Here is an 18,855-nt window from a genome sequence, read left to right on the forward strand (position 1 = left end):
TTTGGAACATCATGAAAACAATGAGAAATTGACTTGAAAGCAGGATAGGTACATTGGCCATGATAAGCCAGGGATTGAAGACCTCTTGGGACACACAAGGTAAATATAAGTGACATGATACTAATTAGGCCATGTGATGTTTTGCTGTCCTTGACAGTGTTTTTAGTACAGAGGGAACACAAGGATAAGAATATGTGGAGATGATTGTGTTGTGGCTATCCCCTTGGAGTATACATTGACAGAAAAGTGCAACATACAAAAGTGAAGACATAAATAAAAAGAAAAAAAAAAGAAATAATATATTTATATATTAGGATGACAGAGGGAGTGTTAATCATTTACAGATGTGTAGAATGAGTCATCTTTTGCAGTCTTTTCATTCTTAATTTAGTGTGAGTCATCTTTTACAGTATTTACATTCTTAATTTAGTGTGCATAATGTAAATCTTAATCTGGATTTGTTTGTTATTTCATGTTTTTTTTTCTGGGATTCAGAACTCATCTTGTTTTTGTTTACCCAGATAGGACTCCCAACTTAGTGGCAAGCAACTCATTATAGTAGTGTTCAGCTGAAGGTCTGATAGGTATCACACTGGTAAACAAAAGAAATCTCGGATCCACCCTGACCTTTATATTTTTTCCCTCTCTAGATAAATTTATTTGAGCTACAAGCCTGGTACTCGGGAAAGAACATTGCATACAAGTTCAGCTGCTTTCTCCAGAAATTTTATGTTTCCAGCTCATGTAGTTTTGTGAAAGGAACTTTTTTTACACCTGCATCTTCTGTCTAATGCATCTCCTTTGGTGAAGATACCCTATTCAGTTGGGTAATAGTGTGTGCTAATGAGGAAACTTTATGTAGCAGTTTGGTGACTTATTACTCTCAACCACACATATCTTCTCTTTGAGGACATATTCTCATTTTTATTATCAGTGCGTTAGTCATGGATTTTTTCTTTATTTTTTTTTTTCCTTATTTCATTATTGACAGTTAGGTTTTTATGCAAATCTTTGCTCATTTATGATGTGACAGGGTTCTTTTCTTAGCTGGGTTTGAACTGCAAAGATATGTACAAAAAATTGAAGAGATATTATCAGTGAAGACATATTTAGTAAAAATTTTCCTTTAAACATCAGAAAGTTTGTTTTAATATTGAATATATTAGACTGTACACCTTTCTGCTACTTTGATGACTATAATAGTTGTAATAATGTGTATTGTTGTTTATCATATTTAGTTAGTTAATAATAGTGTATGGCTTTCAGTCATGTAACCTTGTCCATGAGTAACATTACTATCACCACCAGCTTCTTACTTCAGATCCCAGTGCTCCTCCAAGATGTCTTATGATTATGAGTCATACAATGATCCACTCACCAGTGCTGGGAACATGGAGTTTTCTGACAAGTCTGTTCGAATGGGGTTTATCAGGTGAGTTTTCAAGGGTTGTTCATGGAAAGCCAGTAGATTGTTGCTACAGATATTACTAATTCTGCTTCTCAATTGCAGTGGATTGATATTGGATTAATATTGAGTTTGGTAGATTCCCTGTACAAATACTTAAATTATCTTTGAAGATATTAAATAGGGATGCCCTGTACAAATACTTCAATTGTCTTTGAAGATACTAAATAGGGATACCTTCGATATCAAGACTAAACTGAAGACATTTTACATACTTTACACAAAGCACATATCAGTGGCTGCCAGTGACAAGGAAGCAAGTGCCAACCACCTTGAAATGGGCTTAATAGTGTAATCGGTGCTTTAGCTTTCTCTTTATTTTAGAAACAACAGTAATGTGAGCATATTTGTACTGTACATTATTTTAGAAACAACATTAATTTGAACATATTTGTACTGTACATGCTGCTAACATTCATAGCGATATCTTAGTAGTTTATATTTCATCAGCCACACTGCCTAACTACCAAATTGTCTAACAGATAAGATGAAGATGAAGAAGGTATTCTTCATCTTATTTGACAAGTGTCAGGCATTTGTATAGTAGCTGTTGATACTTAGGATCAGTTATAATGCAAAACACTAGTGTACACTTCTATTATGGCTACAGTAGTGTGTGTCAACAGTCATACTCATATGAGTGTGATTATGTAAATACCATATATATGATGTATTTACTTTCACAAATTTTGTGAATGGTTAACACTGATGTAATCATTGTTTACATATTGATCTTTAAAAAAATCAGCTTAGGGCAAGGCTCATTGATGAGATGACTGAACACGTCTTGAATATAAACACTTGGAAGTGGCAAGAGCTTTATGAGCGCGCCAATTGTCTGCCTTCTCAGAAGTGGGAGGAGGAAGAGAGTACAGCTCCAAGATCATCTTAGCTTGTACTCACTATACTTTGTTATATCAAGCTCACCCAATGTTCATTGGATTGAACAGTATCTTTGTGTGTTTTCCTTGGTTCTTGAAAAACAAGGAAGGAAGTATTGATGAACGTACTGTAAGGCTGAGACAAAACATCTTCTGTGGAACAGTGAGCTGATGCATCCTTCCTTTCCTATTTATTCTCATCAGTGTAACATTGTTACAAATAGAGCATATTGTCATTCTGCCTCCGATTTTTGTTAGTGATAGAAATACATGTTATGAGTGTGGGAGACTTGTCTGTAAGGTTATGGAAACTTAAAAAATTATTGGAAATACATCATTGCTACTTTAGTCATGTTGTACTCTGTATTGGAGAAAAATGTGGATGATGAACAAATTGTATCTTATTTTTTTTTTTTTTTTCATTTATTTATTTATATATATTTTATTTTAATTTATTTTATTTTACATTTACTGATTTTTTTTCTTTCTTCCAGGAAAGTGTACCTGATCCTCATGGCTCAGCTGGTTGTTACCTTTGGCATGGTGGCTTTGTTCACACTGAGCAGTGATGTCAAGAACTTCGTGCATGCAACACCAGCTCTTTTCTATGCAGCCTTAGTTGGCACATTTGTGTGCATCATTGCTCTGTCATGCTGTGGGAACCTCAGGCGGCGCACCCCACACAACTACATCTTCCTGGCAATCTTCACAGTGAGTTATCCTCAAAGAATATATTTCACCAAGTCATCATTTTAACAGAATTTAGTGTTGTACTCATCAGCTACTTTCTATAATTAATATTCTTTTCACACATTTCCTTATTACAAAGATGCCTATCAAATAAATTTTTTTGTTTTGGAGGTCAGTTGAAGACTGCACTTTTCCTGGTAGGCATATCAGGTAGAAGCTTATAGATGTTTTGCTTGTAAAGTTGATAGTCAAGTGACCATTTGTGACTGAAGAAGCTGATTAGAGCCCAGTTTGAAGCTCAGTAAATATTAAAAATAGCAGTTGAAATTTGCTGTCATGCAAAAAGTTTTACACTAAGAAGTCTGAAAAAAAGTATATAGAATACTTTTCACCATAATGTGAGTGAATGAATTTTCTCTTTAGTGCTACAGAATTTACTGTATTTTAACCTTAAATAATGCATAAGCATTAAATGAACATGGTTGAGAATTGTGTTGAGTATCATTGTGAGAGTGTAACATGGCATGTAGCAATGTTTATTTTATAACATGCACAGCAATTATGCAAGATCTCGTTTACAAACTCTGTCATTGGTAGATCCTTAAAATATTTCCTTTCCAATATTAAAAATTTTACAATGATGGGCAGTGTTGTCATATTGACATCTATACAGAAAATAAAATAGAATGTAAAAGCATTAAGTTTAATCTGTATAATGCATAAAAATGTGCACATTGTTCTGGTTATGCTCCAAAGCCTCCCATGAATATCGAAAATCTGCAGATATGAGAAATCACCCCAACAAGGCTCAGAAATACCTGTTTATAGTTTAAACAAAATATACATACATCTCACATTTATTAAGCACATTTAAAATTCACTGTAACACAATAAAAACAATTATTATATATATATAGTACATAATATTTTAATAAAAATACACTACTCTGCAAAATGAAAGGGGACAACTAATATGTACAGTAAACCCTAGAGATAATGAACCTCTGTTTACTGACTTTCAGGTATAACAACTGTTAACTTATCTGAGAGAGAGAGAGAGAGAGAGAGAGAGAGAGAGAGAGCATTGCATCATCAGCCATTGTCAAGGTCACTGACTCAGCCACAACTCTCTCTCTCTCTCTTGATATGGCAAATTTTCATCTTTAACGATCCACCTTCCCCCTATATGTATTTGTTATATTGAGGGTTACTGTAATTTATGATAGTTGAAAGAATAATCCAGGGTGAAAGACTGGGTCGGTGGTGACATCTGGCAACTTTAAAAACCCTCCATTAGTTGTTTTAGGTTAGGGAAAAAAAAAAAATCTGCGAATATACAGAACCGCAAATACCGAACTCTGAAGTATGTTTGTCACTTTAAATTTCAAGAATTCACTGTTGGGCCTTTCTGTGAATGTGGCCAGCTGTGCTATAGAAGGTGCCACTTGATGTGATTGTGGCAAGTTGTGCATTGCAAAACTGCATGCCAATTATTTTGCCAGTGTATCCATCACTGAAAAGCCATGTGGGAAAAATCACTACTGTATGGCAACCCTACAGTTTTTGCCCAATGCTTTAATTGACAACAGCAGCTAGTCTCTATTACATTTGCTTGGAGAAATGGGAGCTTTCTTATTAAGTGCCTCTGCCTTTACCCCCTCTGCTGTTGTGAGTGATGCACATTTCCTGTAATGTCTGAGACATGCATAGGTAAAGCTAATATAGTGAAAGTGAATGAGTGCTACAAATTAAGGTCCAGTACTAGTGAAATATAATGGCAAACTGGAATAACTAGTTATAATATGCTGTCTAGTCTCCTTGTTTAAGGCTTCTGTAGAGTGTGAGACACCCCATATTTCACACCACTGGCATTGCTATTTGTCACTTTATATGCACCTATACTATGCAACTTATAAGATGAATTTCAGCAATGTTTCACTTCCCTTAACTTTCTTTTTGCATGTTTCCCACTGCTATGATCTATTTAAGTTTTTTAAGTAAAGAAAAAATTGACTGGCACTGTGGATGAACCCAGGGTCAAAATGGGCAGCACTTTATGGGTAAAGCAACTTAATCATCATCACAAGATAATGAATACTGCAGGCTCAGCCTCTGCCAGCAGGTCAGCATTTGGTGGCCAACCTTTCTCTCAGAAATGCTACCACATTAATCCAGGCTTGTTCTTCTCAGTATTATATTACTATGAATATTTTTATGAACCATTGTTGTGGTCTGTAGATTGCCAACAAAGATCACCCCCGATTCCCTAAGCAATACACCTCCAACAACCTTTCTTCATTCTGTGTTCAGTCTCTCATTAAGTAATAAAGCTGTATTAGAGGCAGGATGGTTTTTGTGTGTCTTAAAAAGAAAAAAAATAGTAACGTGGCAACAAATACAGTCTTGAAAACTCTCCCATCAGTCTTTTCTTGTCTACTTGTGATTCTAGGCAGGCAACAAGAAATAACTTCAGTAATTTGTCTTCATTACCTTTCCCTCTTCTCTTTCATCAAGATGCTACAGGTGTCTTTTCAATCTTTAAAACTGAAGTCTTCATCTAAACACTTGTTGACAGTTCAGCATTGGATGATTCTGAGGTTGTTCCTCCTTTATTTCATCCTTCTAACTGAATTATACCTGTCATTGAAATTTTTCCTAATGATGCTTGCAGTGGTCCTTAGAAGACTTCTGGTTTTGGTAATTGTGCTTCCATGCTTGTACCTTGCAAGATCAAGCTTTTTCATCTTTGTCCAGCTGCATCCTTCTTTCCCTCTGGCTGGAAGTTTATTTTCATTAAACCTGCTCCAAAAAAGGGCTACTATTCTAATGATTTAGACTACTGATCCATACCTTTGATTTCCTGTCTTTCTAAAGCTTTTGAGTTTAGAGAAATAGAACATATTTCCATCGACCATCCACACTTGACCTTCTGACGTAGGATGCTAGCATCAACTCACACAGCCTTCTACCATGCAGTAACGTTATACTTTGACTTGTATCAGCATCAGCATATACAAGGCTCACAGGGTTAGGTTAGACACCTGTAGGGTTAAGTTGAGGTTAGGCCTCACAGGATTAAATTTTGGATTAAGCATGCAAAAAGAAGTCAGAAACAATCATAGAATACTGAAGGATGTCTTGAAACCTCCCTCTTAAAAAGCTCAAGTCATAAGAAGGAGGAAGTACAAAATCAGGCAAGGAGTTCCATTGTTTACCAGAGAAGGGTATTAATGATTGAGAATACTGGTTAAATATTGCATTAGAGAGTTAGAATAGGTATGAGATAAAGTAGAAAATCTAGTGCAGCAAGGCTGTGGGAGGAGGGGAGGCATGCAGTTAGCATGAAAATACCAGCAGAAGATAGCAAGTGATGGAATATTGTGGTAATGAGAAAGAGACCAAAGACAGAGGGGAGGAGTTGATAAAATTAAATGCTTTTGATTCCATCCTTTCTAAAAGAGCAGAATGAGTCAAGTGTACTACCTACATTGATGAATAAGGCCCTTGTGCAGAGTTAACAGCTGGGGGGTTGAGAAAAAACTGATGGAGATTTTTCAGAACACCTAACTTCATAGAAGCTGTTTTAGCTAGAGATGAAATGTAAAGTTTCCAGTTTAGATTATAGGTAAAGGACAAAACCAAAGATATTCAATGTAGAAGGGCGGGACAGTTGAATGTCACTGAAGAAGAGGTGATGGTTGTCTGGAATGTTGTGTTGAGTTGATATAGAAATTGAGCTTTTGAGGCATTGTTTGTTCTGTCCAATCAGAAATTTTAGAGAGATAAGAAGTCATGCATTCTGTGGTTTCCTTGCTTGAGTTGTTTAATTCCTGAAGGGTCTATAAAAAGACATGGAAAAGTAGAGGGTGGTATCATCAGCATAGGAGTGGATAGGACAAGAAATTTGACTTAGAAGATAATTGATGAATAGTAGGAAGAGAGTGGGTGACATGACAGAACCTTGAGGAACACCACTGTTAATAAACTTAGGAAAAGAACAGTGACCACTTACCACAGCAGCATTAGAATGGTCAGAAAAGAAACTTGAGATAAAGTTACAGAGAGAAGGATAGAAACTGTAGGGGGGTAATTTGGAAATCATGGCTTTGTGCCAGACTGTCAAAGGCTTTTGATATATATGTCTAAGGCAACAACAAAAGTTTCACCAATATCTCTAAATGATGATGACCAAGACTCAGTAAGGAAAGCCATGTTGGAACCCATACTAGTGATCAGATAAAAGTTATGAAGTGATAGTTCTTTAATAATCTTCCTGTTGAGGATAGATTAAAAGCTCTAGAGAGACAGAAAATTAAAGCAGTAGGATGGTAGTTTGAAGGATTAGAGCTTTCACCTTTTATAGGAATAGGGAGAATGTCGCAAAATTTCTAGCTAGAAGAAAAAGGTAGGTGTTGATAGAAACAGATGAAAGAGTTTGACCAGGCAAGGTGCAAGCACAGAGGCACAGTTCTGGAGATAATAGGAAGGATCCCATCAGGTCCATAAACCTTCTGAGGGTTAAGGCCAGCAAGAGTTTTAATATATATATATATATATATATATATATATATATATATATATATATATATATATATATATATATATATATATATATATATATATATAGGAGGGACACTGGCCTAGGCCAACAAAAATCCAGTAAAAATGGTAGTAAACAATTGAAGGATAGGTGTCTTGAAACCTCCCTCTTGAAGGAATTCAAGTCATAGGGAGGTGGAAATACAGAAGCAGGCAGGTAGTTTCACAGCTTACCAGAGAAAGAGATGAATGATTGTGGATACCGGTTAACTCTTGCATTAAAGAGGTGGATAGAATAGGGGTAAGAGAAAGAAGAAAGTCTTGTGCACCGAGGCCACAGAAGGAGGGGAGGCATGCAGTTAGCAAGATCAGAAGAGCAGTTAGCATGAAAATAGTGGTAGAAGATAGCTAGAGGTGCAACAATGCAGCGATGAGAGAGGCTGAAGACAATCAGTTAGAGGAGAGTAGTTGATGAGATGAAAAGCATTTGATCCCACAGTGTCTAGAAGAGCGGTATGAGTGGAACCCTCCCCACACATGTGAAGCATACTCCATACATGGAGTATGTATTAAAGAGGTGGATAGAATAGGGGTAAGAGAAAGAAGAAAGTCTTGTGCACCGAGGCCACAGAAGGAGGGGAGGCATGCAGTTAGCAAGATCAGAAGAGCAGTTAGCATGAAAATAGTGGTAGAAGATAGCTTGAGGTGCAACAATGCAGCGATGAGAGAGGCTGAAGACAATCAGTTAGAGGAGAGTAGTTGATGAGATGAAAAGCATTTGATCCCACAGTGTCTAGAAGAGCGGTATGAGTGGAACCCTCCCCACACATGTGAAGCATACTCCATACATGGATGGATAAGACCCTTGTATAGAGTTAGTAGCTGGGGAGGGTGAGAAAAACTGGCAGAGACATCTCAGAATGGCTAACTTCATAGAAGCTGTTTTAATTAGAGATGAGATGTGAAGTTTCCAGTTCAAATTATAAATAAAGGACAGACCAAGGATGTTCAGTGTAGAAAATGGGGACAGTTGAGTGTCATTGAAGAAGAGGGGATAGTTTTCTGGAAGGTTGAGTTGATAAATGGAGGAATTGAGTTTTTGAGGCATTGAACAAAACCAAGTTTCCCCTGCCCCAATCAGAAATTTTAGAAAGATCAGAAATCAGGCATTTTGTGGCTTCCCTGCTTGAAATGTTTACTTCTTGAAGGGTCAGACGTGGGAAAGTGCAGGTTGGTATCATCAATGTAGGAGTGGATAGGACAAGAAGTTTGGTTTAGAAGGTCATTGATGAATAATAAAAAGAGTGGGTGACAGGACAAAACCCTGAGGAACACCACTGTTAATAGATTTAGGAGAAGAACAGTGACCATTTTCCACAGCAGCAATAGAACAGTCAGAAAGGAAACTTGAGATGAAGTTACAGAGAGAAGGATAGAAGCCATAGGAAGGTAGTTTGGAAATCAAAGCTTTGTGCCAGACTCTATCAAAAGCTTTAGATATGTCCAAGGCAACAGCAAAAGTTTAAATAAAATCTCCAAAAGAGGATGACCAAGACTCAGTAACGAAAGCCAAAAGATCAGCTGTAGAGTGGCCTTGACAGAATCCATATTGGCAATCAGATAGAAGGTTGTGAAGTAATAGATGTTTAAGAACCTTCCTGTTTAGGATAGATTCAAAAACTTTAGATAGGCAGGAAATCAAAGCAACGGGATGGTAGTTTGAGAGATTAGAATGGTCACCCTTTTTAGGAACAGGCTGAATGTAGGCAAACATCCAGCAAGAAGGAAAGGTAGATGTTGACAGACAGAGTTGGAAGAGCTTGACTAGGCAAGTTTCAAGCACGGAGGTACAGTTTCGGAGAACAATAGGAGGAACCCCATCAGGTCCATAAACCTTCCGTGGGTTAAGGCCAACGAGGGCATGGAAAACATCACTGCGAAGAATTTTAATAAGTAGCATGAAATAGTCAGAAGGTGGAGGAGAGGGAGGAACAAGCCCTGAATCATATAAGATAGAGTTTTAGCAAAGGTTTGAGCAAAGAGTTCAGCCTAGATGTGATAGATGTGATAGCAGTGGTGCCATTTGGTTGAAATAAAGGAGGGAAAGAAGAATCAAAGTTATTGGAGATATATTTCGCTAGATGCCAGAAGTCACCAGGGGAATTAGATTTTGAAAGATTTTGACACTTTCTGTTAATGAAGGAGTTTTTGTCTAGTTGGAGAATAGATTTGGCTTGGTTCCAGGCAGAAATATAAAATGCATGAGATTCTGGTGATGGGAAGGCTTAACTATCTTTTGTGGGCCACCTCTCTGTCATGTATAGCATGAGAACAGGCTGTGTTCAACAAGATTTGGAAGGTTTACGTCGAGAAAACAATAAGAAATGTACGCCTCCATGCCTGACATTATCACCTTTGTTATGCGCTTGGCACACAGAGACAGGTCTCTGACACAGAAGCAGTAGTCATTCCGAGGAAAATGAGCAAAATACCTCCTCAAGTCCCCCCAACTAGCAGAGGCAAAATGCCAGAGGTACCTCCGCTTAGGGGATCCTGAGGAGGGATTGGAGCGATAGGACAAGATACAGATATGAGATTGTGATTGGAAGAGCCCAACAGAGAAGAGAGGGTGACAGCATAAGGAGAAGCCTTAGAGGTTAGGAAAAGGTCAAGAATGTTGGCTGTATGTCCAATACGGTCAGGAATATGAGTAGGGTGTTGCACCAATTGCTTTAGGTCATGGAGGATAGCAAAGTTGAAGGCTAGTTCACCAGGATGGTCAGTGAAGGGAGAGGAAAGCCAAAGCTGGTGGTGAACACTGAAGTCTCCAAGAATGGAGATATCCACAAAAGGGAAGATAATCAGAATGTGCTCCACTTTGGAAATTAAGTAGTCAAAGAATTTCTTATAGTCAGAGGAGTTAGGTGAGAGGTATACAGTACAGATAAATTTAGTTTGAGAGTGACTCTGTAGTTGTAACCAGATGGTAGAAAACTCAGAAGATTCAAGAGTGTGGGGATGTTGCACACATAAATGCAACATCCAGCTTTGGATTGAAAATGAGGAGGGAACAGAAAAGAGGCTACTGTCAGTTGCCTCAGACACTTGTGTTTCAGTGAGGAAAAGAAGATGAGATTTAGTAGAGGAGAGTTGGTGTTCTATAGATTGAAAATTTGATCTAAGACAGTGAATGTTGCTGAAGTTAATGAAAAAAAGTTGAGTGGGGTGTCAAGATACTTAGGGTCGATACTAGAAGAGCAGTCCGACCTGGGGACATTTGTGGCCTCCTCCCCAGATGGGGACTCTGAGACTGGTGTAGGAGTTGCCATGATAATTTTGAATTTTGAGTGAAGGGTGTGTGCGCATGTAAGTAGGTGCTTGCAGTTTTGTGTGAAGGAAGAGAGTTGTCTTTAGAGGGCAGTCTGTGACTGCCCCCTTGTGTTGTGAGACACAAAGGGAAATGTTCAGTGAGGTCACAGCTGGGTTCAATAAGTGCTTTAGACCTCACTGGGAGTAATTATCGTTTCGTCAGGTGCCTACTGTGAAGGATCTTAATGGGTAGCAAGAAATAGTTGAAATGTGGAGGAGAGGGAAGAATAAGCCCTCTGTCAACCAATGTAAAGTTTTTAGTAAAGATTTGAGCGAAAGGTTTCAGTTTTAGAGATAGATGACATGGCAGTGGTGCCATGAGGGTGAAATGAAGGAAAGATGAAGAAGCGGAGTTATCAGAGGTTTTTTGATGAGATGCCGGAAGTCATGAAGGGAGTTAGATTTAGAAAAATTTTGACATTTTCTTTTGATGAAGGAGTTTTTGGCTAATTGGAGAACAGACTTGGCATGATTCTGGGCAGAAATATAAAGTGCATGAGATTCAGGTGATGGAAGGCTCAGGTAGGTACCTTTTGTGGGGCACCTCTCTCACTTGTATAACACAAAAACAGGCTGAGAAAAAGTGAGGAATGCATGCCTCCATGCCAGACACTACAACTTTTGTTATGCACTCAGCACATAGAGATGTGTGTCTGACATGGAAGCAGTAGTCATTCCAAGAAAAATCAGAATAATACCTTCTCAGGTCCCCACAGTTAGCAAAGGCAACACACCAAAGGCATCTCCACTTTGTGTGATCCTGAGTAGGAATTGGAGCAATGGGACAAAATACAGATATAAGATTGTGATTGGAGAAGTTCAATGTAGAAAACAGATTGACAGCAGAAGCAAAAGGATTACATATTAGGAAGAGATCAAGAATGATATTATAAGATGAGGACACAACCCAGTGCCATTTTGGATCCTACTGTTGACTGTCAACGCTGTCATATGTACAAGAAGCAAGCCAGTGTTCAACAATAGGACAGTAGTGTCTGATACCGGGTTCACATTGGTCCATTTTTATGGATTATGTCTCTTTTCATTGTCCAACAATGACATCAGCACCATGTCTGTTTGAGCGACTGTAGTGGAAACTAGGTTCCTTTTCCATCTCCACTTGAGCGAACACCATTGAGTGGAAGAGGTGAATTGAGCTTAACTTTGTACAGAGATATAGTGTTGAATATACCAATATTTTGAATGTATGATACTCAAGTTCAAGATAAACATTTTTTAATTACACCTTTGTAGTGTAAAAATGCTATATTGCAGATCATAGTAAACACTCATTATATCAGACCCCATTATATCAGATTTTGCATTTATCAGACATGTATGGCCTTTTTTCTTTCATGTAGGAGGGACACTGGCCAAGAGCAACAAAAATCCAATAATAAAAATGCCCACTGAAATGCCAGTCCCATAAAAGGGCCCAAAGCGGTAGTCAAAAAATTGAAGGATAAGTGTCTTGAAACCTCCCTCTTGAAGGAATTGAAGTCATAGGAAGGTGGAAATACAGAAGCAGGCAGGGAGTTCCAGAGTTTACCAGAGAAAGGGATGAATGATTGAGAATACTGGTTAACTCTTGCATTAGAGAGGTGGACAGAATAGGGGTGAGAGAAAGAAAGTCTTGTGCAGCGAGGCTGTGGGAGGAGGGGAGGCATGCAGTTAGCAAGATCAGAAGGGCAGTTAGCATGAAAATAGTGGTAGAAGACAGCTAGAGATGCAACATTGTGGCAATGAGAGAAAGGCTGAAGACAGTCAGTTAGAGGAGAGGAGTTGATGACGAAAAGCTTTTGATTCCACTCTGTCTAGAAGAGCAGTATGAGTGGAACCCCCCAGACATGTGAAGCATACTCCATACATGGACGGATAAGGCCCTTGAACAGAGTTAGCAGCTGGGGGGGGGGGGGGGTTGAGAAAAACTGGCGGAGACGTCTCAGAACACCAAACTTCATAGAAGCTGTTTTAGCTAGAGATGAGATGTGAAGTTTCCAGTTCAGATTATAAGTAAAGGACAGACCGAGGATGTTCAATGTAGAAGAGGGGGACAGTTGAGTGTCATTGAAGAAGAGGGGATAGTTGTCTGGAAGGTTGTGTCGAGTTGATAGATGGAGGAATTGAGTTTTTGAGGCATTGAACAATACCAAGTTTGCTCTGCCCCTATCAGAAATTTTAGAAAGATCAGAAGTCAAGCATTCTGTGTCTTTCCTGCGTGAAATGTTTACTTCCTGAAGGATTGGACGTCTATGAAAAGACGTGGAAAAGTGCAGGGTGGTATCATCAACGTAGGAGTGGATTGGACAAGAAGTTTGGTTTAGAAGATCATTAATGAATAAGAAGAAGAGAGTGGGTGACAGGACAGAACCCTGAGGAACACCACTGTTGATAGATTTAGGAAAAGAACAGTGACCGTGTACCACAGCAGCAATAGAACGGTCAGAAAGGAAACTTGAGATGAAGTTACAGAGAGAAGGATAAAAGCCATAGGAGGGTAGTTTGGAAATCAAAGCTTTGTGCCAGACTCTATCTAAAGCTTTAGATATGTCCAAGGCAACAGCAAAAGTTTCACCAAAATCTTTAAAAGAGGATGACCAAGATTCAGTAAGGAAAGCCAGAAGATCACCAGTAGAGTGGCCTCGACGGAACCCATACTGGCGATCAGATAGAAGATTGTTAAGTGATACATGTTTAAAAATCTTCCTGTTGAGGACAGATTCAAAAACTTTAGATAGGCAGGAAATTAAAACAATAGGATGATAGTTTGAGGGATTAGAACGGTCACCCTTTTTAGGAACAGGCTGAATGTAGGCAAACTTCCAGCAAGAAGGAAAGGTAGATGTTGACAGACAGAGCTGAAAGAGTTTGACTAGGCAAGGTGCAAGCATGGAGGCACAGTTTCGGAGAACAATAGGAGGGACCCCATCAGGTTCATAAGCCTTCCGAGGGCTTAGGCCAACGAGGGCATGGAAAATATGAGGCGCGCGGTGCAACAACGACGTAACCGTGAAATTTGAGATTTCGTGTTTTTGCCTGCTCCGTGTGGTAGAAGGGTGTAAAAGTCTCGTGGTGATGTCGGCCAAGTCATATTCGACCATCTAAGCACCTGTACTAAGGCTCAAAGTCGAGCGGTAATGAGCCGGTAATGAGCCGGTAATGAGTAAGTTTTATTTTTTACGCTCGGAAAAAAATTCATAAAAAATTTATTTATGTACCAATCTTCATGAAACTTTCACCTAATACTATGTGTAATAGGCTCTAACACATTATTAACAAATGAAAACAATATCGGGAAAAAAAATTATTACCTACGGTATACGCGTTAATTAACGCGTAAGTCATCCACCCAAAATCGTCACCTATCACTTCGAAACCTACATCCCCAAACAGAACTACCCAAGACCTTTCAAATGATGTATAATACTTACTTATTTAAGGGTATCCTATTGTGCGCAATCAGTGTTTATCTTTGAGCGCGTTTTTCTTGAAACTTCCATTTCTCGGTTACGTCGTTGTTGCACCGCGCGCCTGATATCATTGTGAAGAATTTTAATAGGTAGCATGAAGTAGTCAGAGGGTGGAGGAGAGGGAGGAACAAGCCCAGAATTGTCTAAGGTAGAGTTTTTAGCAAAGGTTTGAGTGAAGAGTTCAGCTTTTAGAAATAGATAGCAGTGGTGCCATCTGGTTAAAATAAAGGAGGGAAAGAAGAAGACGCAAAGTTATTGGAGATATTTTTGGCTAGATGCCAGAAGTCATGAGGGGAGTTAGATCTTGAAAGGTTTTGACACTGTTATTGAAGGAGTTTTTGGCTAGTTGGAGAACAGACTTGGCATGGTTCTGGACAGAAATATAAAGTGCATGAGATTCTGGTGATGGAAGGCTTATGTACCTTTTGTGGGCCACCTCTCTATCATGTATAGCACGAGAACAAGCTTCCAAGGTTTGGAAGATGTAGGTTGAGAAAAAGGGTGAGGAATGTATGCCTCCATGCCAGACACTATCACCTCTGTTATGCGCTCAGCACCATCCCTCTGATTTATCAGACAAAGGTTGGTAAATGAGGTGGAATGTCTGGCCAGTGGTGGTGGCAGTGAGGAAATGAATGAGGATGGGAGGAAGGGAGGGAGATTGTGGGTGGTGGTGGTGGTGAATGCACAATGCACCCACACATTGTGTCTGCTTCAGTCTCAAGGTGACCAGACCTTGGGATTTTTCCCAAGATCTTGGGATTTCACACTTCATCTTGGGATCTAGGGAATTTTATTTGCTGAAATGCCTCATATCTTGGGATATTTAATGTACAGTAAAATCCCTCTTATCCGGCATCAACGGGACCGCCGACATGCTGGATACTTGAATATTGCCAGATACTTGAATAGAAGTGAAATTATGTCCACAATCACCACCCTACACTCACGCATCTTACCATAACAAAGATCAGCTGATCTTAATCAGCAGCCGATCTGATCAGCTGCTTAAGTGTAACCACAACATGCTTCCTCTCTTCTACAACTTTAGGCATGATGAAGGCGTCAGGCGATAAACAGTGCACATGCGGGACTGAGTCACTGAGTAAACACAGTGCATTCGGCCATGGGTGGCGCGAAGCAGTGCGCTCTGGTGGCGAGGGGACAAAGTATGCCTCGCACGGGAATTTTAATCGATTTTATGAGTACACATTGATTTTTTATTGATTTTAAGGCTCAGGGAAAAATGTGCCGGATACTTGAATGCTGGATGACAGGGATTTTACTGTATTTAATTTCATCTTCAAGAGTTGAGCTAGGTACACATTTATGAAACGGCTTTTGTTTTCTCTCTCTCTCTCTCTTTCTCTCTCTCTCTCTCTCTCTCTCTCTCTCTCTCTCTCTCTCTCTCTCTCTCTCTCTCTCTCTCTCTCTCTCTCTCTCTCTCTCTCTCTCTCTCTCTCTCTCTCTCTCTCTCTCTCTCTCTCTCTCCTAATGGTGGTATTAATTTCTTGGGTAAGACCTCCAAATTATAATAATAAATTTATTTTTGGGCCTCCAGGTCACTCTACTCTGGTTGGTTAAGGATGGAGTTATGGTCCTTATGGAGTATGAGTAGTAGTGTGACACTGACAGTAGAGGAGCTGCTGGAAGGGAGCGGTGTTGGGGGTTGGTGAGTCAGCAGACGTTGCTTTGTAGATGAAATGGACAATGTAAGTACAATGTTATCAATGGCAACCCTCAACATCACTCATCAGAGACGTGAAAAGTGGTCAGTGCTATACCCAAGCTTCTTCAAAGCAGTGCCTTCTCCAGCAAAGAAGAGAAGGTGTATGTTTGTGCTCTGATGCATCATTGCCATTTCTGATAACAGCTGCCTCTGCTGCCAGTCTACACACAGAGTCAGAGTCCAGCACCTCATGCGCTGTCTCCCCAGTCTCCAGCTGTTCAGACTGGTAATTCCTGTTTTGGTTACTTGAGAGTTAAAAACGTTTCCATAAGATTTGCTGTTTTGTTAATACCAAAATAAAGTATATGTTGTATAATTTGCATCTAGCATCTCAGTGGGCCCTTTTTTTTTTCTCTCTTCCTTTGGCCAGTGTCCCACCTACATAAAAAAAAAAAAAAAAAGAATTTACCAAAATTTATACTGAGATTCATTTTTGTATACTGAACTTACCCCTCATATACCAAACAAAGTTTGATGTGTGAGGGGAGAATCTAACCGTCACTTTTATCAGATCTTTGCCTTTCATCATCAGTGGCTTTCCCCAATTAGTCCAATATAATGAGGGTTTACTGTATACATTTTTATACCGTTCAAGAAAAAAAGGAGTGACTAGGGTCCCTGTGAGAGGTGTGGCAACATCACAAAGCTACAGTATGTAAACACAAGCATGTGGATGGATTGGACTGGTGACAGACCTCGAACATTAATTTCAGCCCATCAAACAGCAGCCATTCACTGGAAAATACTAGCTTAATTTTCCTTTCCACTACACTATACATTGATACGGAAGACACTAAACTGCCCCCACTGTGCCTCTCCATCAGCTGTTGTTGTGCCCACACTCTTCTCGCTGTGAGTAGCAAGCTGGCAAGAAGTACAAATTCACTGTCAAGAAGGTCTCATGTCTGCACAGCCATGTTGACAAACAATGGATACAGATAGTTGGTAGTCATCTCTTCTGTTCAGTACGAACTCCGATTTCATGATGTCTTTTCATGATGTCTTTGGCAGGTCTCTCATTCTGTCCTGATTTTCTTGGCATCATATGCCAGAGATGCAGTTCAGTATGACTTGTGAGATTCATGAAGAGAAATCACATTACACTAAACCTGTGATTGTTCCTGAATTTCTAAATGAGACAAGGTAAATCTTGTTTATTCACATGTATACCAAACACAATCTCCTAGTCAACCGTCCCTTTGTCTCCAGTGACACTTGACTATCTCTGTCTTTTACATTGAACATAAGGTGTGCTATTCTTTTTTAACATTAATCTCAAGCAGAGTTATGGAATTTCAGGCTGAGTTCATTTGCACCTGGTTAAAAAATTCATTATACGTATTGCTTTGATGTCATTTCTTGCTGAAATCTATAACTACAATTCTGTTTTATGTCATGTTTTGTTAATATTCACATCATTCATGTAAGTGTAATGCATAGTTTTCCTTTGCATCATGATCCTAAATGTTACTGTTTTGTTACAGGTGTGTGAGGGATTCGTGCTGGGTACTGCAGCAGCATCTTACACCCAAAATGAAATTTTGATTGCTGTGGGTGTTACCGTTGTGGTAACCCTTTCCCTTACTCTTTTTGCTTTTCAAACAAAGTAAGTTGTTGCCAAATTTTACTTTTGATATCAGTTTTCATGATTGCATTTTACTTTAGCCTTGGTATGCAGTGTAAGGGGAGTTAAGACTTGCTGCAGAGCAAATTCATTGATGTTCTAGATCACCTTTATACAAGAAGTACAGGTTATGTTAAATATTGATTTTGTTTTGCCTTATTTTTTTTTTCTATTTATTTATTTATTTATTTATTATTTATTTATTTTTTTGGCATGTATTAGATTCAGTATCATATTTAGCATACGTGAAAAAAGGAAAAAAAATCAACAAATTAATTTATATATTTATTTATTCCACAGTGAGATAAGATATAACATGATGTCATGATTATCTCTGTTTTGAGAAGATCTGAGCACAGCATGTAGATAATTGATTTTTATTCCCATGTGGGTGTGGCTATGGCAGGTGAATGTCCATATACATTTGTCCATACACTTGTTCCTGGACATTAGGTTTCTGATTTCCTGCATTCTCTCTCTCTCTCTCTCTCTCTCTCTCTCTCTCTCTCTCTCTCTCTCTCTCTCTCTCTCTCTCTCTCTCTCTCTCTCTCTCTCTCTCTCTCTCTCTCTCTCTCTCTCTCTCTCTCTCTCTCTCTCTCTCTCTCTCTCTCTCTCTCTCTCTCTCTCTCTCTCTCTCTCATTTAACAGCAATTGTGATGTCACTGTTCAAGACATGAGGTACCAGTCACCATGAAAACACTAATGGAAAAAACAAAGCAAAGGCTGGTGGTGAATGTGTGGGTGTGTGCACGCGCGTATGTGTGCATGTGTGTGTGTGTGTGTGTGTGTGTGTGGTAAATATTCTTTCTTCTTCCAGGATCGACTTCACAGGATGTGGAATATTTGTGTTTGTGTCAGTGATTGTCCTCATGCTCTTTGGCATTCTTGCTATGATCTTCAGGAGCCAGGTAAGATTAGCATAGTACTTCAGACTATGTTATGGATGAAGTGTAGATTATATTTATGCATCACATTACAATTATGGTAAGCAAAGAGTTCACAAGGAGAGCCTCATTGTATTGTTGTGAATCTTACAGTAACCACATGACATGAGTAGGTCCTTGTTGTAGTATCTCAGAAATGGTGAG

General features: G+C 39.0%; 1 protein-coding gene across 4 annotated transcripts in view; it reads left to right on the forward strand.

Moving 5' to 3' along the window:
- LOC135110863 (protein lifeguard 1-like) overlaps window positions 1–18,855 on the forward strand; it is a 52,439-nt gene that overhangs the window by 3,629 nt on the left and 29,955 nt on the right. For 3 of the 4 annotated variants that reach the window (XM_064023478.1, XM_064023475.1, XM_064023476.1), the window contains exons 2-5: window positions 1,322–1,432; window positions 2,841–3,057; window positions 17,628–17,749; window positions 18,585–18,675. In XM_064023478.1, coding sequence (XP_063879548.1) covers window positions 1,341–1,432; window positions 2,841–3,057; window positions 17,628–17,749; window positions 18,585–18,675 — 522 coding nt within the window. In that variant the 5' untranslated portion in view covers window positions 1,322–1,340. Of the gene's footprint in view, window positions 1–1,308; window positions 1,433–2,840; window positions 3,058–17,627; window positions 17,750–18,584; window positions 18,676–18,855 lie in introns of all 4 variants that reach the window. The other variant, XM_064023477.1, reaches the window with a different exon arrangement.

The sequence above is a fragment of the Scylla paramamosain genome, chromosome 21 (genome assembly GCF_035594125.1).
Source record: "Scylla paramamosain isolate STU-SP2022 chromosome 21, ASM3559412v1, whole genome shotgun sequence".
Classification (NCBI taxonomy): domain Eukaryota; kingdom Metazoa; phylum Arthropoda; class Malacostraca; order Decapoda; family Portunidae; genus Scylla; species Scylla paramamosain.